The sequence below is a fragment of the Tyto alba genome, unplaced genomic scaffold (genome assembly GCF_018691265.1).
Source record: "Tyto alba isolate M040663 unplaced genomic scaffold, T.alba_DEE_v4.0 Super-Scaffold_40, whole genome shotgun sequence".
NCBI classification, from domain to species: Eukaryota; Metazoa; Chordata; class Aves; order Strigiformes; family Tytonidae; genus Tyto; species Tyto alba.
Window position 1 is genome coordinate 15,909,531 of NW_024881316.1, and position 26,629 is coordinate 15,936,159.

Consider the following 26,629-nt stretch of genomic DNA (forward strand, 5'->3'; position numbering starts at 1 on the left):
CAACACAATATAATGAGTCATCATAGCCCATGCGGATTTAACTGAGTGGTTCATACTACATCTGATTTTAAGCATTCATCCATGGTTCAGCTCTCTGCAGACCTATCCCATTTACACTAAATAAAGAGTACAAAGAACATTGCATATAAAATTCCTGTTTTCCTCATAATTGCCAGTTTAAATGGAAATGTATGCCTTTTACTTCTTAATATGGATTTCTAAGAGTAATTTTTGATGGAGAACAGTTTTTATACTGTTTTACTGAGTTTGTGTTTTGATCAGTTTTCAGTGTGCCACTGCTGAAATATGTGCTCTCTCACTCTAATTTTTTTTTTTTTTTTTCCAGAATCTATTATACCACCTAGTGATTTTGATAATGATATCCAGGCCATGGTCACTATTCCTCTGGCAGGCCCTGATTTGGTAAGTTAATACTAGTTGTTATATCTATTTATTTCTCTTGGAGAAATAAAATTAAAATGTTAAGATATACATAAATATACAGAAAAATATTTTTGTGCTAAAATACATATCTGCCTTTTATAAATGCTATAAGGTTGAACGTTGTGGTGTTATACTGCAACAGAGAGACTGTTTAGAGCATTTACAGGTGAATACCCTGCTTGATTACCTTTTCCAGTTTTAATTACAAAGTAAACAGTGTCTCACCAGTTCAGTATACATCTCAATGACAGAAGAACAGCAATTGACAGAAATAGTGAAAGACATCTTTCTTTGGCCATTTTTAAAATTACAGGCAATGTGATTAGGTTCACATGCACATGCCAAAAGTTTTGTACATCCCACAACTTTATGCTGAGTTAGCTGCTTGCAAGCTCCTGTCCTTGAAGATTACTGGCCTTTTTAGCAATGAATGTTAAACATCATAATGAAAGCTGCATTTTAAAAACTTTTTCAGGAGGATTCCATGAGTGTGGAACTTCCACTAGGTTACCCCAGCCCAGCAACAGTGGACCAAACAGGAGACATCTTGGTCAATGAATTTACAACTGGAGTCCCTGTGCTAAGTGAGAGATCAGTGCCCCTGAAGACCTTAATAATTTTGTTTCATCTGAACCTGTGTTCCCTGCCAAACCCTCCAGAGAACCGTTTCAGGACATAACTCCTTCAGACACAGAAGATATCGCTACTGACCACCAAAGTTTCACAGTGCCTTTCAATGCTCTGGGTAGCACTAGCAGTCCTCCAAAACCAGAGGATTCCTATTTGCCTCCTCCTGCAGATGATTCTGCTAGCAATGACTTAGTCACTGATGGCTCTGATCTCCAGTGGAGCAGGCTACCACGCTGGCAGTTTATACCACGGGTAGCTTTACCCCACCTAATCTCCTGCAAGTGGGAGATGAGAACAGTGAAGCTGAGGAGAATAAAGAACTGACCGATATAACAGAACCACCTTTCAAGGAAACGGACCAAGATAGTCTGTCTGGACAAGGTAAGACACAAAAGATTTTTCCATTAGAGAGAGTAGGAGAGATCAAGTTGTTATAACACATACGGTCATGTATAAGTACAGTAAGTATTCCTTTCAGATGTGACAGAAATTTTTCTGGACCATCGAAGGTGACAAATGTACATTTCTGATGCCCAGTGTACCTGACTTTAAGGTTGTCAAAGCGAAAAAAAAACAAAAAAACAAAAAAAAAAAAACACCACAACAAATGCCTAAGGATAAGGCATACTTTGTACAGGGTATTATGGTAAAAAAAAAACAAAAAGGCATAGCAAAAAGACATATCAGAAAAAAAAAAAAAAAAAAAAAAAGGAAATCCCAGGATAACAGAAAAAATTTGGTATTTAAAACGTGGAAGGTCAATTACTTTGGTTTCTACAGACAGATGTGGATGATAACAGCAAGAGCATAATGAGATAATTTATTCCAAACGAAGAATACCATGGTTCAGAAAACTACATATCTACAGGTCTGATGAATGTGAAAAACCTTTAATAATTTGTTTTCCATGTTTGCTTATTCCCTTTTATCCATACAGTAGGGCTTTTTGAAGGCACCCAGATATATGAGAAGAAACACATAATAAATCAAAACAGCATACACGTAAATATGTCTAGGTGGAGAGAAGTCTGTACGGTTTAGCCTTTAAAATGAAAAATATGATAGACATGTTTCCCACAGTTATCAGAAAAGTGTTGACCCTGCAGATGAAAAAAGTTTGAACAAAGATAGTAGGGTCAGCTTTAGGGCACAGGCAAACTAAGCTTTCCCTTAAAACAGCAAAATGTCAGTAAGACCTCCATCGCCTCCATCAGCGGCTTGGAAAGCCATGCTAGACCCTGTGGGGAACTGTGGTGTGTGGGTAACTGTGTGGGGCAGTAGCCTCCACTGTCAAAGCAGCAAGAGCCATGGTTCCTGCCACTGCCCTCTGCCTGTCCTAGCTCGTCTCCTCCCTCTCCTGCTCCCCAACCTGGCCTCACCATCTCAGCGTTAGGTCAATAAAATTTAATTTTACTTAGATGTCTAAGTAGCCTGTGCTAGCTGTGTAAAATGCAAGAGGTCGCTACAAGCATGCGGGAGGAATTAGTTCTTGGATGAATATGCAAATGTGCTTTGTCTCAGATTTTTGACTGACCCTCTCAACAGAAAAGCAGAGGGCAGGCAAGAACTTCATAGGAATCAGCAGGATTCTTTGAAATCCCCACATAGTCTCTAAGCAATACTAAAAATCTGCAGAGAAAAACAAACTTGTAAGTTTACTCCCTGCTGCAGGAATGTCCCCTGATCCTGTAGGAGGATCTACTCTGTCCCTGTTCCACCAGTTCCCTCCTTGCTCAGTCCTTGGCTGTTCATGTCCCACTTGGAGTGAGTGTAATGAGCCATCCTTCCTGACACAGCATGCCCAGAAACAGCAAGAAGGCACCTTCTCCTGCTGCCCAGGCACATCCTGCAAGGCAAATAGGCAGTGTCTGTATAGCTGATCAGAAAAACCCCACTGCATGGTGATAACGTCCTTTGCAATGGACCCACACGGCAGAAACGTGAGACAGGAATGGCCACGTAGCGTATTGTCTACAGTAGTGTTCTTTCTGCATCCAGTAAGTAACAAGATCGGCATTTTGAAGAATGTAAAAGCTGCCATTTGGGATCATACACTAATCAGCTCCAGACAGGGAAGAGCATAGCATATTGCTTGGTGATGCTGTGGAGCCTGGTAGTTTATGTACTGAGTAAGAACTTCCATTGTATGGTCTTGCCTTTATACACAGAGTTCTGAAGTGAGAGAAAGGCAAATACTGTATGATTAGTGGAGTGACTTAAAGATTAGAAAACCACTTCTTATAAGAATCATTTATCAAATGTTCCTGAAAATAAAGTTTATGATGAAAGCCATTAAGCACAACTATTTTCAGACACATGCTGAGAAGTCTTATAGTGATAAAAGCACAGCACACTTTCAAATAACAGTACAGCATACCTTTAAATAACACTCATTATAACTGTGGAAAAGTGTTACATTTTCAGGGAGAAAAAAAGTCATATGCATTTTCATTCAATTTACTCATTGAGTTAGGGATTTAGGGTCATAAAAACCACATAAAGCCACATACCTATTTCGCAATTTGCTAAATAGCTAAAAAAAAACGTCTAGCCTAACAGATCCAAATGACTGAAGAGAAGAAGCAGGGAATATTTGACTAACCAAAAATGAGAGAAACTTATAATGAAGATACTAGTTCCATTATTTTTCTTCAGATCTAAAATTATAAAGAGGTTGTTTATTGCAATGTATTACGTTACTGCCTGTTTTTCACTGGATGGGAGGAAGGATACAGCAGATGGACCTCTCTCTGGCCCCGAAGTTCAAGCTTGCTCAGTTGTTCCCCAGTAACAGTGTAGGACCACAGTTCATTTGACTCCCACACAGGCTCTGATGCCTCAGTTCAAAATGGGAATTAGATTCAGTGTTTCTCAATGATACTCAGAGACAATACATTACATAGTTTAATGAGTTTCAGTGTCATCAGGCAAATATGAGGACCCAGGGAAATTTTAGGAAGGATAATACAAATGCAAAGTTTACCACTTACTAACACAGATTTCTTCAACAAATTTTTCTTATGTAATTTGAAATTCAGTAAAAAATACATAAAAGTTTTTCTTCTTCCTAAAGCCAGTATTGCCTGTGTCCACAGAGCATAGAATTCTTTGCTTAGGGATGTGGATCTTCTGTAAGTACAGGTTTGATCATGTAAGCACATGGTACTAACTCTTTAAACACTACTTTAAGAAATTATTTGTTGCACATTTGGGTTGGAACATGTCAATCTGTAAAACAGAACAAACTGTCCAGAGCTGTAAAAAAAAGCTTCCCCAAAATAAGGCCCACTATCCTGTTCCTCCTTTTTAAACACAAGTTATGTCCAAAACAAGCACTAGAATATAAGAATCCCATCATTATCTCTGCAACTGGGTAGCAGGAGAAAAATAATTGTTCCCTGTCTAAAAAGAAGGGTGACGCATTAACAATGACAAAAAGCTCTGTTTATTATATTTGCTTAAAATTTTATAGTACACAAAACAAACAGAAGAGAGATGTTTAAAAACTAATTACTGAGTTTTTTAAAGAGTAAATAGTCTATACTCTTTAAAATTTTTAGGGTTTTTTATAGCTTTTTTCAATTCTGGTAGTCCTGTGTACAGTATCCCCTGTAATCTTTTATTTCTCTAGATGTGGTGTATTTCATAGGAACTGATAGAATTTGATCTGGAAATTCAGGACTTAACAACATTTATGACTGAGGTTTTATTAAAGTCAGCAGTGTTGGTGATCTTAATTTTAATATAGCAAGCAGAATTCCTCACTAGTACATACAGAATTTTTCACACTTCGTGATTGGTTACATTTCATAGCTGAATTTCTTAGTAATATTTTAAAAAGCAAACAAACAAACAAACTTAACTTTTAACTGTTGCTGGCGTGATACAGCAGGAACTACTTACACAGTGCTGTATGTGCTTGGACTGAGCGTCAGGGTCTAAACAATTGCCTGCAATTCTACTACATTAATTTCCAGCCATTTCCCTACCCTACAGTCCAGAAGATGGAGCAAATTTTCTTCATCACATATTTAGAATTTTAAATTAACTCTTCTTTACCATGAAAGGAAGAGCTGGCTACCAGAAATAATATAGTCTGAGATTCTTTTAGGTATGTCCATCAACTATATGTTTCATAGACAGATTTTACTGCATTTGTTATCATATGTGTGCAGCTACAGGCTGACCATTACTATGGATTCCTGTACATTGAATGTGTACAACCTATGAGAACTACTTTATTGTGCCTACCAGTGGTCACTGAGCAAAGCAATAAAAAAAATTCTTTCACAGCTCCCAAAAAGATAATCAGACTCAGTCTTACACACACAAATATACAGAGAGTTCTGCATAAAATATTTAGGGAAAGGAGAGTAAAAAATAGGTGAGGGACAAGGAGTCATACTGGCAAGAAGTGTCCTTTTAAGCCATGTGGGATGGGATTTGTCAGGCTTGGGCAGCCAGTGGGAGGAGCGAGCCAGGGGCAGGTGTGAAGCTTCTTGCAGATGGTATTGTGCTCATTCTGGGCAGTGGTGCTGTCCATGGGCATTAAAGAGCAGGCCAGTGAGGATTAGCCAGTCATGTTGGCCAAACGGTGATGGTAGTTACTCCAACCTTTGAAGTAGCCCAGAACTACTAGGAAGATGCTAAGCTGTCTTTAAAGTAAGCCTAACCTTTGAATTTCAAATTCTGGTTTGAGATTTCATGATAGAATTGAGAGAAAAAACCTGGTACAAATTTCCAGACCTCTTACTAAAAAGTTCTGAAATGCCTGGGTCAGATGTTGTGATTTAAACAATTAACTATTCAAAAACATGTTTCTTTGCTATAGCAACTTCAAATCCTAAGTTATTTCCATTTTCCATTTACAACCAGTGCAAAAACTCTGCTTTTTTTCTACTGCCTGAGATGATACCTGTCCACTGTTCCCTAGTATTCCTCTTCTTTTTTCATATTTTTTCCCCTCTGCAGTTAACTCATCAATATCTCTTCTGTGTGGTTAAATTTCTTCTCCCTCTCTGCAGTCTTCCTGTGACTCTACCTAAAACACTATGACCATTCAGAAAGCAAGACGCTTGTGTAATGTGTTAGATAGACTGTTATTTCAAAAACCAAGAAAATTTCAGCAGTAAAAAAATTCAAACAGATGTATAAACAGATAAAAGAGTTCATGAAGTCTGCAACAACAATAATGACATACTTTTACTTCGTAAACAGTAAGAATTTTAAATTGCATTTGTTTTACTTGTAGCTACTAACAAATTATACAATCCAGGTAAATGGCTATCCCCAAATCCTGACTATCATGAAGGAAGCATTATTTCTGGAGAAGTTATTCCAGAAGCATAGGACAAAATAAAGCTAGAAGTAAAATACTTCAGCTATTCTGTTATACTACATCTCAGTCTCACCAGCCTGGATCATCCTCAAGCTCTCAAGAAAGACTTTGAGAGAAGACAGCTCTGCAGGGTGTATCACAGAGGACTGATGAGGAGTGGATGGTGGTCATATCTCTGTATGTGTAGCTGATAAAAGCCTCTCTAGTTTCCATAATTGCTCTCATGTTCACACAACCTTGTGATTCCCTTTAATACTTTCCTCCTGCCCAACAATTAATTTGGTTGTGCACTCCTCGTTCACTACTGTTTCTAAACAATCTCTATAAAAACTTGTTTTTCTGGATGTTTGGGGATTCCCTTTGCCTCTGGTTCATCCCCAGCTGTCTAAGCATCCTCTATGCTTAGCATAGCTTTCTATTTGGCATAACCAGCATTGTCATGGAAAAGAAAACCTCGTTACTTCTTGCAAGAACTGCTCTGGATGTTTCCAGGATTGGAATTCGCCCATTCTTTGTGCCAGGAATGCTCACCAGTTCTTTCACATTGATGGTTATACAGGGTAAGAACTTTTCCTTTTCCTTCATGTTTTTCTGGTTTTATTCTGTTTTCTTTGACCATAAACTGACAGGATTTTCTCAACATTCTCCCCCATCAGCTTTTCTCTGTGCCCTCTCACTTGTCACTTGCTGCTTTGGATGTGCAAAGAATGCTTTTCATGGAGCTGCTGCTTCAGTCTGGTGCTTGGGGGAGTGAACAGGTAGGTCTAGCTATGTCATTTTCTCAAGCATTTTATACGATATTGATTAGCCTGAAAGTTACCTGTGAATTGAAGATGAAGCTGAATGCAAAAGCTTCAGCAGGCCCATATTACAATATGTCAGATTTAAGAAAAAGTTCATAGTATGTTCAGTGTTGTGATGAAGTTAGAATTGCATAGTCAGGGTACTACAGGCATCCTGAAGAGTCGTAAATGTACTAGAGTAAGTGATTAGCATATGGCCAAAATTCAATGATAGCCTGCTGCTCAGCTGTCTCTATGCTGGGAACAGCATAAACAACCTGGATAGAACAAAACCTGCATCACATCTTCAAAGCATACTTTAAAATTCTAAAATTAAATTACTAATCTGAGCAAAAAGGTATGAGAGAAACAGAGTGCAATCTATTTTCCCAATTTAACACATAACTTGTTTAAGTTATTAACCTATCCAATCACTTCAGTTCACTTTAAGGTTAAGCTTTGCTTCCTTCAAACACGATTTCTTATTCATCCCCCTCTCACTCCCACAAATATGCAGTATAAATGCCTGTTAACCAAAACAAGTGAAACTTTACTTTATATGTAATTGGTAATTCCAATTTCATTGAAATTACTGTGTGAAGTACAGAAAACAATTTCTATTTCTGCTAAAAAAATTCACTTATCCAGAGGCAAATCTTCTGAGCCACTTGTATAATGACAAAATGTAACTCCTTATTCTCCACATATATAGATAGCAGGAAGATATACCTCAGTGCTCTGACACTTGTTCACTCATACTTTTTACTCTTAAGTCTCTTCCTCAGACACAGGCACACATTGCTGTCCCCTTTTTTCCACATGTGCACACCTGGACCAGATACTCATATTCTACACACACACATGGGGTTTCTCTCTCACACAGTCATCACTGTATATTGCTAGTCAACTCCACTGCTCCTGCAGCTAATTCTCATGTACCTCACATGCACCTTTCTAGACTCCTAAAGCTAACCATCCTTTAGTACCTTTGTTTCCTAAATTCTATCACTTCTCCTATAATTAGAATTCCTGTATTGATTGTCCCCTTCCAAGTTGAATGCTATTTCACTCCAAACAAATCATCTCCCTCCCTCCAAATTCACCATAATGTTGCTGACTTAAAATCACTCCACAAGTCAAAACTTAAACTTCTCAGTGGTTGCAGGTAGCCCTCCATTGAGATGTGACTTATGTAATACAGGCATTCATATATTTCAGTCCTAGATCCCATCTTCTGTTAAAACCAAACCTTTCTGCCTGTGCAGAGACAAGATCTAAAGCTGAAAACTGAGAAAGTTCTTTTGCCTGCTGCCTAGGAAGACAGGAGCAGCCACAAAGGCTATAGAGACTCAGAGGAGAGGAGGGAAGTAGTACTTGACACATGATAACAATGAAAACCTGACAAGTCTATAACCCACCCATAATTCTTCATTTTTGTTACTGTGCACGAAGGAACTCTCCCTCCAGGAGAGACATGTAGCTGCTGCTGTATGTGATCTAATTGCACTTCGCTCCAGAAAATTAATTTTCTTTAGAACTAAAGGGATAAAAACTTATTTGAGAAAGTTTACAGTCTTCAGACACAATAATAGTAGTTCTAATCCTCTAATAAAAAAGCAATATAAAAAGGCAGAAGTATGTTCAGAATTTGAAGAGCAGGTATCACAAATAACTTTAATATATGAATGCCCTGTATAAAATTATTTAAAACCCCATGACCAACACAGTAGTAAAATAAGAAAAATATTTTTAAACAAATAATACAGACTTTAGGGATAGGGCTGTAAGATTACCCTTTGCCAGGTCATAAATGAATGAAACTTAATGAAGTTTACATGTCATGTAGTCCAGTTGGAACAAATATCATAAAGTGGCACTGCTGAGACTAACATGCTCTAAATAATACGTTTCCCTTACTCATTAAAAATCCTTGGTCTTTCTAGAAATGCTGGCTTTGAGAAATAATGTATAATGATCAAATGATATTAAAATTTTTATTTTCTAAAATTATTACAGTCATCTCTTTGGAGGATTCAGTATCCTACCAGCATAAGAAAGTCCATCTGAGCTCAGCTTGGAATTTTTAATAGTCAATTCCTTGTTAGGGGATAACTCATGCCACCTGCATTAGACTGTTATAGGCAAGTTGTAACTTGGGTGCTCTGAATCACATCTCAGGATGGAGTTTTATAGCTCTATCTACAGAGAGGTATTGGCCTTTCAACTTTGATTCTCTCGGCCATGGCTGAGATGCCTCACACAGATGACACTGATGCTAATATCAATTTAAGCTTCTTGTTCTTCAGTTTGAAAGATGCCATATAGTATTTAAAACTAACAAATAAAAATATATTAAAATCTTAAATGGAAGCAAATTTGCAATAAGTTTTATACTAAATTTAATGGAGTTTGTGTTTGTGAAAATCTAAAACGCACAAAAATTCCTACCAGGCTAGATCTCATATATTTGCACATTACAATTTATAAAGAAAGAAAGGGGGAAAAAAAAAAAAAATAAATTCTGATTTCTGGTTGAAGATAGCATGCATTTTTTCCAACAAGTTCTTAACATTGTTTTCTCAATGCAACTTTATAGAAAGATACGTAGAGGAAAAGACTAAACACAGTTCAAAGGAATGATACCCAGGTGTAAATTAGGAGGCAGACGTTTCACTTTCATTCTGTAGATTGGTAAGATTGTTATGTGTATCAGTAAGAACATGATTAAACTAAACCTGGCTGCAAAATAATTCATTTCCTGTTCATTTTATGCCTTTACATGTTTAGCTTTCTTTTTCATTCTTTCCCAGTTGGTGGATTTTTTTTCTTAAATTCAGGTATTGTAGAATACAATACTTGCAGAATAGTGGTACCAATAACAGAAAACTGAGTTTACAGTCAAAATACTTTATATTGCCAAACATTCCTTTAATAACCATCTTTATTGTCATGCAATGTGGAATGATGAGATTTCAAGCAGTGTGGGAGGATGGTATTGTTGGCATAGCAAAATCTGCCAGGGCTTGACTGAGAAAACAAGAAATATTATTCGAGTGACATCTTTGTACCTGAGGATTTCACTTCCTAAGGTCTACCTTTCAATAAAACTTGCCATTGTTTTGATTTATTTTTCCAGAGATCAGAAAGAATGAATTAGAAAAAATACTGTACCTGTAATACATTTCAGTCCTTTCCCCTAAATGTCTATGTAGCCTAGAGCAGTGGCTGAAGACCTGGTTAAACTTGTCTTAGCTCATTAAAATAAGCCCAAAGTTCCATTCTCATCCCTAGTAAATATCTTATTCCACATTTCAGAATCAGGCACTAACTGACATTCTAAAGTGAAACAATAAAAATCAAAATTATGCTGAACAATTCTTGAAGAACTTTACAATATCCCTATATGATACTGCAAAGGTTCAATAAAGAACAAAGTGGTGTTGCTTGAGGAGAATGCATGCCTGAAAGCATCAGGACAGACAACTTCACTGGAGATACATGGCAGAGCAGAAGAGAATACATTCAGCATCAGCTGCAGTTACAACAAAAATAATCATTTGTCTTCCTGCAATTCACTTTTCTCCCCTCTGATTGACAAGTTCTTTTTAAACTATTGTAAGATGGTTAGCATTAGTTATGCTTAATATTTCTTTCATGTGGAAGGAGGAGGGTAATTTACAGACAACTAACTAGTTATTAGTTTCCTGTTATATCTATAAACTCTATGAGCAGTTACTCTTTCTTTTTGTTACAGTAACAAAGTCTCATCTTGTTATTATCACCCACTACTCAACAAGAGTTTAAAAAGTTAAATGAAATCCACATACCTTAATCCAAACGTTTAATGTGAGAACAATCCCAAATATTTACTTAAATGTCATTTTTTGTGAAACTATCATCTGTCTAAAGACTTCTGCACTCCAGTGTTATATGAAGGTCTTTTAGGGACTTTTTAAAAAAACATACAGCTAAAGGCTGTATGGATCCATTTTACTGTACAGTGTAGCTATTGCTGGTTTTAATTTAAACTGCCTGCTCCCTGACAACAGTGTTCTGGCTATTATGAGCTGCTCAGGTTCAGAATCCAGGCATGATGGATGGATTTAACAAGCCAAGTCAGTGCAAAGGCATCTGGCCCAAAGTCATTATCAAAACCATGAGAACTGAAATGTATTCTTACACTGCAACATACTGCAAAGCCAACAGGATTTTCCCAGTTAAATATTTTCTTCCATCTCTTTCTCACAGAGTCACTTGTTCCATTTCAAAACTGAGAAAAATCAGATTAACTACATCCAAGGCACAACAGTTTAGAAGGATAAAATACTCCTCATTCTGTGACTTCCATTCCATTAACTACATGGTTTTCACATACAAGTGACTATACAGTATGGAAAAAAAAAAGGTATTCAGTGTTTTCATTTTTGTTAGCAAGTCTTAAAAACTTATCTGATTACAAGATTTTAAGAGAGTCACAGGTTTCAACTTTCTAATTCCACATTTCTCTTTTCTATTTTTAGGTCCTTGGTTCAACACATTACTTGAATTTATATCACATGACTTCAGTTTTGTTTTTACCATTTGCAAACTAATAAACTTCAATGCCACAAAACTGTCTGACAGTCCCATCACCTGCTAGAACTTGCTCTTTTTTACCTATCACACAGCTGAGAAAAATGGATAAAGTGGGCAGGGATTTAGATGGTACTTTCAATTCTGAAGGATAGGTGTTGTAATGTGTCAGATTTTGTTTCTAATCATTCTGTAGTAAAATAAATCCAAAATGGTATTCCAGGTTCTCCATTTGGGGTGCTCCAAAACTGTTACAGCGGCATGCAGGATTATTTGCAACATTTATATGGATGCTTCTTTGTATTTCCAGGTGTTTGTAAAACTTTAGGTTTTCTTCACACAGATTTCATTATTTTAAATGCATGAAATAAATTCTTCAAATTTAATAGTAGAACAGTCAACAGTGGAAATAAGAACTGTTAATCCTCCTGAAACTGTGGTTTTAAGTGAGATGTTTCTTATTCAGCTTTCATTCCATTCCTTTGTAGAAGTGTGTTCATATTTGCAAATTCACTGCTTCCCAGTTTTGCTGAATTCATTGATGCGAATACTAACCAAGTCCAGACTTCTCCGTTTAGCATGGTATCTTACTTGTTTAAGGTATATTTTAATATGATTTTACTACGGTAGCAAGTAGTGCAGAACTTCAATAAAAAATAGCTTACAAATGCAAAGTAAAAGTCACAGTAGCTCTGGAATTTTTAACATGTTTTCATTGTAAATGTACTTACTAATTCATTTACTTCACAAGAGTATTCTAATCTCAGATGAATCATTTCTTTAACGAGGACTTTAATCTGAAAACTGACTTTTAGAGTGCTCAAGCATTAGTATGTCATTTTATCTGGCAATCTCAGTATCAGATGAGGTAAAGATTCTGTAGATAATAAAAGTGATTTTTCATGTTATAGAAATAACCTATCATAACCAAGTGTCCATACAACGTATCTAATTATGTACCTGTCTGTATAGTATTCATATAAAATGCAAGAATACTGCCTCAAAATCCAACTTCATAATCCCTTAATTACAAATGTGAATACTGTCAATTGCCTAAAGCAATTAATATGGAAATACTGGCTTTTTTTCTGCTGTAGTCAGAAGAGTGCTGAGGCACATGGATGTTCCTGCATCTTTTCTGAGTCTTAGAGAGGCAGAACCCTCATGGTAACCAGGTGCAGCAGCTCTTGAAGTCAGTGGAGAGATTGTAGTGGGATGATGGTTCAGACCCAGGTTTAAGAGATTATCATTGACTGTTCTCTAGTCTCTTTTCCACAGACACTTCCACTGCATAGTTTCAGTGCAAAATGAAATCAAACACTGCTACTCAGAGCTTTGGGGATGCTCTAAACACCAGCTATTCCTGTATTGTTCCAAATACTCTGATGTTTCTAAAATGCTTAATCCTCTAGAACTGCTGAAACATACAAATGCCAAAGGGAGTCATTAACATTTGACAGTCAAGTCTCTCAGTATATTAATTAGACACAGGTTTATAAAGTAAGCTTGCCCAATTAACCATGTATCTACTATATTTCCAGCTGTTGTACTTAAATTACTACTTTGAAGCTCAAAAAGTTTTTTTAAAACTATATATCAAATGTATTTATTGCATTATTTCAAAGCTTTAAAGAAAAGGGCTTATTCAAAAAACATGCAAAAAAAGCTTTAATGAGTAAACTATTAGCAGATAGCTAACTGAAGTAAATAAAGACATTAATTAGACAAAAAATGACAAGCTGAATTACTGTTTTTTGGCTATGCGTTGGCCAATGCACATGAAAATGATAATCAAAGGAAAAAAATAATCTGCAGTAGCACAAGAAACTGATAGTTCAGAGGATTTACAGGTACAGTGGCCAAACACATGAAATTGCTAAATGTGTATGTGACTCCCTTTTGATACTGACTGACTTCCTTAAAGGCTAAGAGAACTTGCATTTCCCAAACAGAGATGGATCAACATAAATATTAACCCTCAGATGTTCCATAAAGAGATTCTTTCTCCATATGGAAGCCAAAGTAGCCAAGGCTTGGCATTCTTAATGGTTTTCTCTAAATCGTTATGCATCCTTGAAGAACAAAGGAAGAATACTTTGCTTTACATTGCACCTTCAGTCATTGCAGAAATATATGATACTACTGACATCCAAAAAAAGGAATCACGGTAAAGACCCTGAAGTGAGATGAGGGCCATGTCATAACTCTGCTTGGGAGCAGACATGTCAAATATCAAACACAGTCTGTTGCCGTGGTTAAATTACCCAGATAAGCATGAAAGTCAGCAAAACAAGGTTGTCCCGATTGTCCAGTTGTGACCAAATAGATGCCAGTGTGAGGAACCCAATTAAAGAAACACTCTTAGAATACTTTTTCATAATGAACATAGACGAGATTACTAAACTATGGTTGCTCAACATCCTGAATTCAGCAGTGATTGAGCTTTTCAGGTCTTGATTTTGCAAATTTTATGTTATACTCTTAGTTTTCAGTGTCAGGTAGAACTGAGTTGATCCGAAAGAAATCAAGATAATTATCATTACTAAATAGTATTTTCCCCTGGTACAAAATACTCCTCTTGCAACATCATGTCAGAATTACATTTATTTGCCTCTTTGGTGGTGAGAACATGATGATGAAGCACAGCTGCAAGGTATGAAAACTTTCAGAATCAACTGAAGGCTTCTTAGTTACATGGAACGCTACATGGTACTGGGGATAGAGCTGCAGCTCTCAGGCTGCTCTATGAAAAATTAGACTACTCAGAAAGTTTCACCCATGATGCTAAAGAGGAAAAGTCAAGGGATACAAACATTTTTAGGACTGGAAATGGTGAAGAGATGGAGTTTGCTCCCAGTGAAATGAGGTTCACTGAAGTCAGTGTAGAAGGCTACACTGGACACTGGACCTGGCTTCTGGGGGGTTCGTAGAGGCAGGTAGAATGACAGCCTAGATCATTCTGGCTCTTCTGGTTTGGCCTTACAGTTAAAAAGGCAAACTTAATCAGTAATTATGTGCTGTGAGACATTTGTTGTGACATGTTAGGTTAATGATCCTCTTCCCTTAATTCTCTTAATCCTTGTCTTACTTGTGCCCTAGTTAAAAATGAAAATCCTCAAACACAGATTTGGCACTTTATCAATTTGCTTGTATACAACAGTCCTGCATCCGGGCATTTTCTGGTATTTCAGGCACCAACAAAATACGTGAATATTTAAATCCAGCTATTTGCTGTACCAGTCCATCTGGTATTTATATCACCAGAGCTGCCCATAAGGAGATTCTTACCCTGTGTTATGGACCAATCTTTTAACTGCACAATTTTTCTTTGTTAGTTATATTCTTCAGCCAAAAAATATATACATAAATATTGTAACACTGGAACTTTCATATAAAGAACCGTATCTGTCAGTGGACTTGGAAAATTGGAAAATTTGTCCATTGCCAGTAGGAAATGTCAGTGCTTATTAAGCTCATGAATGAAATGAAATGCCAGCCTCTTTTACTGTATAACTTTCTGGGCCTGCTTATTAATGCAAACCCACTAGAAAAAATTGTCATGACAATTTGACCTTTCCAAACAATAATTCCTTATTCATGGTCAGTTAGGAGGGTTTTCCTAATTTATATATATATATATATATATATATATATATATATATGAGGACAAACTAATTAGGTACCTAAAATAAAGTTGATGAAATGGTAGTTGATTTTTCTGATAAGTCAAACCTATGTACTTTACTCCCTCAGTTGGGAATAAATGCCTACATGCCACACTCTTTTTACAAAGATTTAATATACAATGCAAATAGGAAATTACCTCTTAATTTGGTGTTTACGCATCTTTGCCAACAGCAGTTTAATTTTAGATATAAAACTCTCCTCAGTATAAGATTGTTCTGCCTTGTCCATGTAATACAAAAATATCTGGAGAGTTCAGTGAACATATTTGTGGGAGTGTAAGTGGTGGCCGAGATTTGGAGTTAAGCTTTTTATTGCTGACAGCAATTTTTAATTCCATGCCACTGTTTAACCTTCAATATGGTTACTCTGGGGGTATATTTGAGTTCAGCACCTTTTTCCGTGCTCTCTGTAGGTTCCCTGCATCTGAATGATAGTACTGTAGACCAAACTGTATGCTGAATTGAAATATGCTGAGCTAAGAATATCTAAATCTTCAGTGTTTGTGCTTTTAGAGGTTTCATAAAATAATTGCCTGTGTTTTTTCTAGCCTTCTGATGTAAAAATCTCATCTACAAGGCAAACTGGGTGAAGTATTACAAATAATTGCTTTATAATGAACTAGTTTAAGGGTATTTTGTGTTCCATTTCAAAATGTTTTATATATATATATATATATATATATATATATATATATATATATATATGCGCATATAGAATGATAGAATAGTTTGGGTTGGAAGGGACCTTTAAATGTCCTCTAGTCCAACCCCCCCTGAAATGAGCAGGGACATCTCCAACTAGATCAGGCTGCTCAGAGCCCTGTCCAACCTGGCCTTGAATGTTTCCAGGGTTGGGGCTTCTACAGCCTCTCTGGGCAACCTGTGCCAGTCTTTCACTACCCTCACCATAAAAAATTTCTTCTTTATGTCTACTCCAAAAAACAATACATATATTGTTTTTACATATAAAACCAGTATTTTAAATGGCAATTCATTCCAAATGTCTCGGTCTTCTTTGTTTCATCCATAGTTTTGAACTCCTTCAGACTGATTTTTATCAAAGTCACAGGTAGGCAGTGAAAAAGCTTGTCAAAACCAGTTGCAAATCATTTTACTGCTGATTTCAGCATGTCACTTGTGTAGGCATGTCTTGCAGCGGTAACGAGACATGTGTTACACAAAGTGCAACCAACAGAAGGGGTCAGTAACCCCTGGGATCAGGACTGGTGCTGTGTTTCACCCAGCGCTCAGCAGCCTTGCAGGTGAGCCCGTTCCCTTTCGCACCATGAGGGACCACCACCAGCCCGGTGGTCAGTCACTGTCCATCTCAGTGGGGAGACTACGACTGATAAGTAAGAATGGGCAGCTTATGAAAATGGGTGACACGTGCACTGAGATCATCTTGGTATGCCCTCAAGGCCTTTTAAGTTACTTTACTTGTAATAAGAGGATGCCAGAAGACCTCTATAGTCTATATATAGCCTATATATATACACACACACACAGAGCTATATGCTAAAGGTGTTATGCATGCATGGTTATTCTGCTTCATACTTGCTGCAATTTCAAAGCCGTTTCAGTACTTCTTTCTCCTGTAGTTACCTCTTTATAAAATATAACATGCCTAACAAATACCATCACGATCGTATGCTTAAGTGCACGTTGTCATGCTGAGAGAAGGTTGCTCTGTAGAGTTGCAGGTTCATCCCAGCAGTAGATCATCCTACATTAATGCCTTTCAAGCACTAATGCTAAGAAATCTGGTTTGAGTTCCCTTAACTAATAAGTGACTTTCACTCCTTATCAGTGCAATGAGTAACAGCAAGAGCTTTGTAAACAGAGAACATCACTAGCCTTTGTTTTTCTAATCTGTCCATATCCTTGATTACACAGGAAACACAAGGACATGGCATCAGAAAAGCATCTCAAGTTCTCAATGAATTATCAGGGCATCAAGCTGTGCTGCAGCGTTTGGTGTTACACCCTGCTTGCACAACCTCATACAGCACATTGTTATTCTCTTTTGGCTACTCTCTAGGGCTATAAGGACTAGGACTGTAGCCCTTGTATTACGCTGTCAGCAGTGCAAATTACATATCACAACAAATAAAAAGGATACTGTACAACTGTGCTAGTTAAATGGGAATTTACTGCACCCACTTTGTGGTCCTGTTGTGCTTCCAGAACACCATGGTCTGGCCTTGCAGAAAAGGAGAATGCAGTACCTGGTCTTTTTCTGCAACCCATCCAACACAGATGCTTCATATTAGCAGTGTGCTTCAGAGTCTTTTCCAGAATCACCAGTATTCTAAGCTGCTTGTTATTTTGTACACTTCAGTCATGAGCTGGGGATGTGGGAGGAGGTGGGAGGCATTCATTGTGTGAAAGTAAGGAACTATTTTATAATCTTGAAGAAAGCTTTTTCCCTAAGGGCCATAGGACTGGGCACTCCAGATCCTCAGGGCAAATCCAAATACCCCGATCTCACTTGCACACGTTTCCACTACCAAAGTTCCATTGGTTTCAGTGAGTTCACTGCTGATAGATATGGGATTAGAACTCAGCCCTAAATATCAAACCCAAAATAGGTGAAATATAGTCTCTTATCAAGTGGCAATTTTTTGCCGTCTAAATCATTTTGGTTTCCAAACATTGTGCTAAGTAAAATGAGGCACGTGAGGGATGAAGATTTCATGCATGCAGATGAAGGTAACAAAACTGACTGTAAAATTTTGCCCTGTCCAATATGGGAAAGGGATACCAGATATTGATAGAGATGAGTGATCTTCAGTAACTTACCATCAGCCAGCTAATGTTAAGGGCAAAAATAGGCACCCCCTGTGGCATGCCACTGCTTTGCAGTTGCCTCCCCTAAACCCCAGTCTCTGGAAAACCTTGGCAGCACCCAGCACCTACTGATCTGTTCCAATGTGCCAAAGTATAACATCCTCAGCTGTCCAGCACAGTTTAGGAACTGTCTTTGAGCTGCGAGGTAACAGGGGAGTCCTGCAAGACCATGTAACGGTAGCTAATAACCGGGTCTTCAAAACAGGGGGAGCATCTGGCAAGCCTTACAAACTTGCAGTGTTTTATACATCCAGAAAGAAGCAATTGTGGAAGGTGACCTCTCCCTGGTTACCCCTGTCAGAGTAGTCCACCTCTTGTTTCTATTACGCTTTTTCACACGTAGCTATGAGAACATGCACTGCTGCTGTGATGAACTCTGCTCCTGCGAGAACTGATACTGCTCAGCACCTTGCTGAAATACAATGTTAGTGTGTTTCTTAATACCTGTTAAAACCAGTCTTACAAACAATACATTGTACTTCCAGATGGGTTTATTTGAAACATAATAACATTAGCACTAGTTACTGATGCAGTGACTGCATAAATAGTAGAAGATGAAGTAATAATCCTTCCAGGCTGCTTTACTTTTGGAAATTGTTTAGAAAAGTTCACTTCCACAAAGAACAGAAAAAAAAAAAAAAAAAAAAAATCTAGTTCTTCTCTTAGACAAAGCATGAAACACTTGTAACAAATTGAAAACCTTAGAACTGAGAGTGGGAGGAACACTCCAGTAACACCATGTTACTGGCATTCCAGAGTAAAATTCACTGATCCTTCACCAGAGGCAGAACCACACTGCCCTGCTGGTAGCATCACACTATGACACAATGGAGTGTTTCCCCTTTTCAAGAAATGTTAATAGTCCTTATAAATCTAACACTTGAGCACCTCAGAGAAAGCAGTGATCCTCAATAATGCTACAAGGAGCAGAAGAAATTGATTTAGATAACAGAAACTATGTAAGGGGAGAACCAGGCATCTTTCTTACATAAATTTGTTGTGTATGTTCTGAAACCAACAGAAAGATATAGGCACTTCAGAAGATCCAGCATATGTTTGGATGGTTTTCTTCAAGTGAGATAAACATCTCTCTACTGACTAAAAAGGGAGCAAAGATGACTGGCTTACAGGATGCATCTCATTTTTAAATGACTCCTAGAGGTGAGGTCAATGCCACACAAGGGCATACTCTTAAGACTCCTGAGGAGTTTGAAGAAGAATCAAAATGTAAATCTACCTCTCTCACAACGTACTCCAATAGTTTAACCACTGGTCAGTCTATTATGTGCTTTACTTACTTTATGATTGTTGATAATATTTATGTAAGAATTTAATATTTCTTATACTATTTATTATTTTATATTAACTTATTTTATTAGCATGTGTTTTATTTATCTCTTTACACTACTATCACTGAATCATCATTTATATATACTACAACATATATAATAAAACAAAGGTGAAAAAAATAATAGAGAGCAGCTTTTAACATACTTTTATGCGAAGTGGTAACCACATGGGAGAAATTTCTTTTCAAGCATCTAATTCTAGTTAAACCCCATATCGTGCCTTAGAAAAATTCTTTGCTGTTTTGAGAAGTGTGGTCAGCTCTCTGCTTTGCTACTTCCATTGGTCACTGGGAGGAAATTAGTGTGTAGGGAAAGGAAGGGTTCATCAACTGGAGAAAAACTTCTTCTCTATCGCCTGGTAAGTGATTTTGCCTGCGGGGGAACTGCTGAAAGTCCCACGTGAAGAGCCCACACCAGTACATCACTGGAAAAGGACAGCTGTCAGATGGGGTAGATGTGTGTTGCTTGGAGGCCGTTGTTTTTTGTGAAGTTGTTGTGGCCAGGTAACTGCAAGCCAAATTCAGAGAATCTCATTCATCACACTTCAGCTTTGGTTTCAGCTACAGCTATCACACGTCCTCGATCCACGCCAAGCCCCCGTGGGGAACCTCATAAAAGTTCAGCATCTGGATCAAATGCCTGCTTCGGGTGCAGCAGATGATTTCTTAAGGTTTTAAGTTGTTTTCACTGGTGCTCTTGTCTTTTAGGTAAATTGACAGTTTGCATCTGAAGGGGCTCTACTGTTTTTCATAACCACATTTTATGATTGCTGGCAAATAATAGCTTTAACCTCTCACAGAGGGGAACAGAATGACGCCAGCATACAACTGATGCAAGCAGACAGCTCAAAGCTGTGATCTAGTCTTTCAGTCAATATAAACTGGCAGTGTGATTATGTACCTTCAAAACCAGAATGTGCTTTGGAATGGCTCAGGAAATACTTACAAAGTGTAATTAGTATTTCAAAAGAGCACCCACAGAAAACTCATCACTCAAACATGTGGGTGAGGTGTTTTATTCCAGTAGTCCTTCCTCGGTGATGGAAACAACATTTTCGTCTTTAGTGTTAAATCTTGTTTTTAAATACACTTCGGTGGAAATACAACGTGCATGCTGTTCTCCATGCTTGGCGTTTGTTATGCTTGCTTTTCAAAATAGCTATTTGTTTTCCCCCTGTTTTTCTGCAGCAGTTGAGATCACGGATGAACCAGAATCATCGGGCGATGACATTTTAGTTACAGCCAGCACGTACAAAACGTTGCCTTTCTTTATTGGTTCAAGTGATCTCTCTACCACAGAGCCTGAAGCTGTCGTTACAGACGTGCTACCTTCAGACCCAACGGCACCGCGGCCTGCAGCAACCAGCCCGTCCCACAGCCACCCCAAGGTCCTCGAACAGTCCCTGGAAGTACCAGACTCCTCTGTGCCCGCATCGAGAGCGCTCCTCCCGCCCCAGGAGCCTGGGAGATCGCCGCCGAGTTCGGTCGCGTCGGCGGGGCGAGCACAGCGGCACTGGGTGAAGCGGGGCACGGCAGCGGTTATAGCTCCGTGCTGACACCCGAGCCTACGGAAGCCACCCCCGCTCCCACGCTGAAGTATGTAACTACCAGCTCCGCGACAACCGCAGCCAAAGGCAAAGAGCTAGTGGTTTTCTTCAGCCTGAGGGTAACCAACATGCGCTTTTCCGATGACCTCTTCAACAGGAGCTCGCCAGAATACAAAGCACTAGAGCAACAGTTTGTGCAACTGGTGGGTGAAAATCAGCTTGAACAACATACGCAACAGTCGGGCACTGCTTAATGCAGCACGCTGAAGAGCCCAGTATTTTAAGAATAGCAGACCCTAGTATAATTCAGGCTGATAAACTGTATTTTTAAAAGATCCTTAAGACTAGGAGGCTCTCAGGGTATGAAGAAAAAGTTTATGAAGTCAGCGATTAAAGTTTTTATTTCTTCAAGACACTCCAGACATGTGCCTGGCATGTAGTTTATTTGGCTTTTCCTTAGGTTCACGTCAACAGTATAGCAGTGCTGATTCCATCTAAAGCTTGTATCTACATGCTGGATTTAAAAATAGGCCTTTTAAAATATATCATAGCTGAGCAGGGGGAATGTGATTAGATAGGGATTTTCTCTATGGGCGCAACAGGGCAGCAGGTCAGCTCAGCAACATGCCAATTATGCTGTGCCCTAACCTGCCTGGATTGAACGTTTGAAAATAATTGAAGTTGGCTTTTAAGTGAGGCGATTTTTTTCTCTCACAGCTGAATAAACTCCCCAGCTGCTGTGCATTTCATTACAGGGGAAAGTGCTGTTTATCCATCTCCATATATTCTTGAGAAAGACGCAAAAGTCTAGAAGAAGGTAGTGCTAAACAGAGAAGAGAATTGGGTGGTAGAGTTTAACAACTGTATTAAATTCAGATAAATGTGTGTGATGTGTGTACTTGATAATGAAAGCAACTGTAAGAGAAATTAATAGCAGGTAGACATTGACAGTAAGTTAAAAGCAAATTTCTGTTTTGCAGCTACTTCCATACCTTCAGTCCAACCTGACAGGTTTTAAGCACCTGGAAATACTGAACTTCAGGAACGGAAGTGTGATTGTGAATAGCAAAATGAAATTTGCCAGGACAGTGCCCTACAATATCACAGAGGCAGTACACTGTGTTTTGGAAGATTTCTGTGATGCTGCAGCCCAACAGCTCAATTTGGAGATTGACAGCTATTCTCTGGATATTGAGCCAGGTAAGACTGCATTACTAATGTATGTGCAAAATCAAAACCAAGCAGATAATCTTTTCCAGATTGTTACAGCTTCAGAAGTGTTACTGGTTTGGAAATAACAGCACTAGCAATAGCCTCCCAGTGAGCAGGAGGAATAAGAGAAACCAAAATGTTGCACATTATCTGCAGACGTATTTTCATACTATAATGAATGCTGGGTGGAGGCGTTGGTCTGTGCATGTACAGCAACTGCTTTTGAGAGCAAAGACAGTGAACTTAAAACTGCCTAGATAAGGCTTGGGCGAAGACAGGTATAAAGAATGCTCATGTTTATAGGAGTGACTTATGCAAATCTTGCACCTGAGTAAGTAAACATTTCTGGTTATTTTTGCAATGTTGTAAGCAAACCATCGAATCCTTCCAGTTTTAATACCTTCCAAATCTGTCTGTAGTCTTTGTTAAACAGAGGACAGTCAGTAGCAACATATCTGGACACTACAGTAGCATCAGAAGCTTAAAGTTTTCAAAACCTATATTGTTTTATAAAATTGAAGCCTGGATCTATTTTCGTGTTCTGGTAATTATTTCAGGGTTGAATTTAATTTCATTGGCATGGAAGAGAACGTTACCAATACCTCGTGCAGATGCCTCTAGCTGTTTTGGTTAAGCTGTCTTTTTATGTACAGGTCTCTGGCAATTCCAGAACAAAACAAATTTACAGTTCATACAGGTGGTTTCTAATCCATTTTCATTTTATGTATGTTCTTGTGGCCATTATAAGCATAGTTAGTGTATGGTAAAGAAGGTTAACAAAATCACAATATTCAGACTTTCAAATACTGCCATGATAAACGGATGCTTTGCTGAATAAAGTATTAAATGAGTTCACTAGAAAGAGTGAACTTCAGGCTACCACACGTTCTCTGCTCTGGTAACAAATTTTCATTAAAGATACATGAAAATGAGGAAATTCCTAAAATGCAAACAGAAAACATTTAAAATCTTTCATCTTCATCCATATCAGCTGCTTTACTGATGTGCTATTTCAACATGAATTCAAGAAAACAATATCTCAATGAGTTTGCTGGGAGCGCAGTTCTTTCAAGGCTTATGAGCCGTAGTAAAATGTTAAAATAGAAGAAATTATGTTTAGAAAGCCAGTATGTTCCCATACAGGTATTTCAAAGCCCTGTCTTTTCACTTCAGGGGGAAAAAAAAAAAAAAAAAAAATGGGGGCAAAACCCCCCCGACCTGTTTAGTAAATTAAATTAAGCAAATTTCTATTTCTTGTGAAAGTAAGAGCCACCTAGTGGTAATAATGCCATACCAAACTGAAACACTGATGGTAAGCTACAGTCCAAAATACCTATCAAGACTCAGCAGCTGCAAGGGGCTGGTACTGCACTGGTCACAAATAATACCATAAATAACAACACAGTGGGCTTTTAAAAATGCCTGCATGCATTATTTTTATAATCTAAACAATGTGAAAACACAGAAAAGATTACAAAGTATGGCAGGTACATATGCCCAACAATTTATTAAGAAAAATTAAACATTATCACAAAAAAATGTCCCTTGAGCCCAGAGAAATGCTCCTGCCAAGCTCTACTTGTCAAACAGAAATGCTCTGAGAGCTTTCAGCTTCTGAAAACTGCAGGGCTGTAGCACTCAACCCGGGGTAATGCTTAGACAGAGCCTGGGTCTCCTTATTACCAGTATCAACCTTTATTTCCACTACCACAAAGGCAAACCATAACCATCAAGACTTGAGAGAGACTTACAGGAGACATGCAGTTAATGCAGCTGTTACTGTTTTAATTTTCAATCATATAAATTTTTATTAACCATGTTTCCCTTGGAAGCGTTCTGGTTTTGGTCAGAGTGTGAATTCTGTGTGGGCTAAGAAAAGAATCTGTAAGAATTAATATCCTCTTTTGATTTGTCAGTGCTTTTGTTTCACTAGTGACTAAACTTTGTAATTCCCAATCAGTAGTGTCAATGACCAGAGCAAAGTACTTGGAATTTTTTTTTCACTTTTTTTTTTCATACAAGCAAGGGTTTGCCTAACAATAAAGTTACTTTGTAATTTATTGTATTACTTTGATGCCCAGTTGTTCACATGTATGTAGATTTATAGTCCAGAAGCAAAGTAGATTCCAAATCAGCATGCACGTTGTATATAGCAAAGGGAAACTGAGCATGCTTAAACACACTAGTCTAAAATTAAAAAAAAAAACAAAACAAAAAGAAAAACAAACAAACAAACAAAACCAATCTACCCATAGAATTATAGAAGAGTTAAAAGTGAATAACTCTGCTGGATTATTTTATACCAGTTAAGCATATCCTAGTGTGTGTTTGAGATTTCCAGTACTACTATAGGAATGCGATGCTCATCCTTCATTGAAACCAGTATTATTGAGAATCTAGCACAGAGCATGAAGTAGGTCCGTAAAAAAATTATGAGACCTGCAGGTAACCAGCTGCAATACTCAGTAGGAATCTCCCTTTTAGACTAATTGTTCATTTTAAGAAATTTTAAGCCCACATACCTAAAAAGGGCCCCATAGACCAGCTCATATCTGTATCTCTGCACTCTCTTTGCTTGGTTTGGTACACCTCACCCGTCCCCTTTCTGGATTCACATACCTTATTGAAACTGTGCTGGCAAAAACAGAATTTGTTTCCCCTGGCCTGCTTCTCATGTTTTGCTTTCTAAGGGCTTTACCCTACAGTACGCAGGAAACTGCCTCCATGAGAGGCACTGGTGGATACATCCCTCCCTCATCACCCCATCAGCACAAGGTGGGCTGAGCACTAGGTTAAAATGACTCTTTACAGGTCTTTTTTTGCATATACAGTAAGAAGTAAGTAATAAATAGGAAAGGAGAAGTAAATTTGTGTGCCAGTTGAAGTCAGGACTTTAAGATGTCTCTGATTTGGGATTTACTGTGAACAGCAGCAGCCTCTTTTTCCCTTATTCTCACAGGGGCATCCCTTACTGATATTTAAAACAAAAAACCCTGCAATTTTTTTCCAAAGCTAACACATTATGTTTTTTTTTAAAAAAAAAAAAAAAAAAAAGCCAAAAAAAAAAAAAAAAAGAAATAGCCCTTCAAGACTGCAAGCACGTATGTTCTCCAGACCGTGCCAGTATTTCTAAGTTGCATTCCTCATAGTATTGTGCTATATTCAGTGATCTAATTCCCTCCCCTTGCCATGTCCTAAATTATGTGTTTAAGGTCTAAACTATGCAAGGCTGTAGCATAGTATCCATGAGTATAAAACTAGCACTTACAATAAAAAGGGGATTAAAATATGCAAATGTGAGAATCTTTTGTCAGTGAGATGAAAATAAAATCACAGCTTAATAGTGACGGGGTAAACAAACGTAGAAGTAAATATAAGCTTGCATGCTAGGTATGTCATCTACAGCAAGAAGGATCTGTGTCCTTTTATGCTAGACTACATCCTCCTATTAGCACGCCCAAGTAGCAGGCCAGTGAATGTGAATTGTTTTCTCTAGCTGCCACAAAGCCCGCCGAGTTACTTTCGGGTAATGCAACAATTAATGATTTACCCATCCTTTACAGCTGATCAGGCAGACCCATGCAAATTCATGGCATGTGACGAGTTTTCCGAATGCGTAATGAACGAGGGGACCAAAGAGGCTGACTGCCTGTGTAAGCCCGGTTACGCAAGCCAAGACGGATTAGCCTGTCAGAGCCTGTGTGAGTTGGAACCCACCTCTGCGTCAATGGTGGGAAATGTGAGTTAGTTCCAGGAAGAGGAGCTGTCTGCAGGTAAATCCATGGTGCTTAACGGGAATTCTGTTAGCAGACCCCTGATGCGTCTCTTGCATGAACAAGCAGGGCTGGGTACCTACTTCCCAACAGCATAAACTGTGCTCATAAAGCCAAGACCTCAACATTCAGACTCTTTAAGCTACATTGCGATGCCCTTCTTCAGTATAAATAGTCTCACTATGAACAAACCCATTTCTGCCTGTTCGTACACACATACCATCATGATCTAGCTATTTCGGAGAGATGCTTGAGGAATTTATTAGAAATTCAGCATCATTAGCAGGGGTGATGTACAAAACAATGCCTTCTTTTCAGATTTCCAAATAAATCTTGGAAAAATGAAATAACACTTTCACGGGTTTGCTATTCACTACACAGCAGTAGTATTTTAAGAAATTATGTTTTTCTAAGATGTGTTAAAAAGGCAACCTACATTCCTATAAACAC

At 38.1% G+C, this 26,629-nt stretch overlaps 1 protein-coding gene across 1 annotated transcript in view; it reads left to right on the forward strand.

Moving 5' to 3' along the window:
• IMPG1 (interphotoreceptor matrix proteoglycan 1) overlaps window positions 1-26,629 on the forward strand; it is a 60,350-nt gene that overhangs the window by 31,556 nt on the left and 2,165 nt on the right. The window contains 9 exon segments of the mRNA XM_042802986.1: window positions 347-423; window positions 920-1,028; window positions 1,031-1,279; window positions 1,282-1,455; window positions 20,836-21,111; window positions 21,114-21,397; window positions 22,175-22,394; window positions 25,970-26,119; window positions 26,122-26,179. Coding sequence (XP_042658920.1) covers window positions 347-423; window positions 920-1,028; window positions 1,031-1,279; window positions 1,282-1,455; window positions 20,836-21,111; window positions 21,114-21,397; window positions 22,175-22,394; window positions 25,970-26,119; window positions 26,122-26,179 — 1,597 coding nt within the window.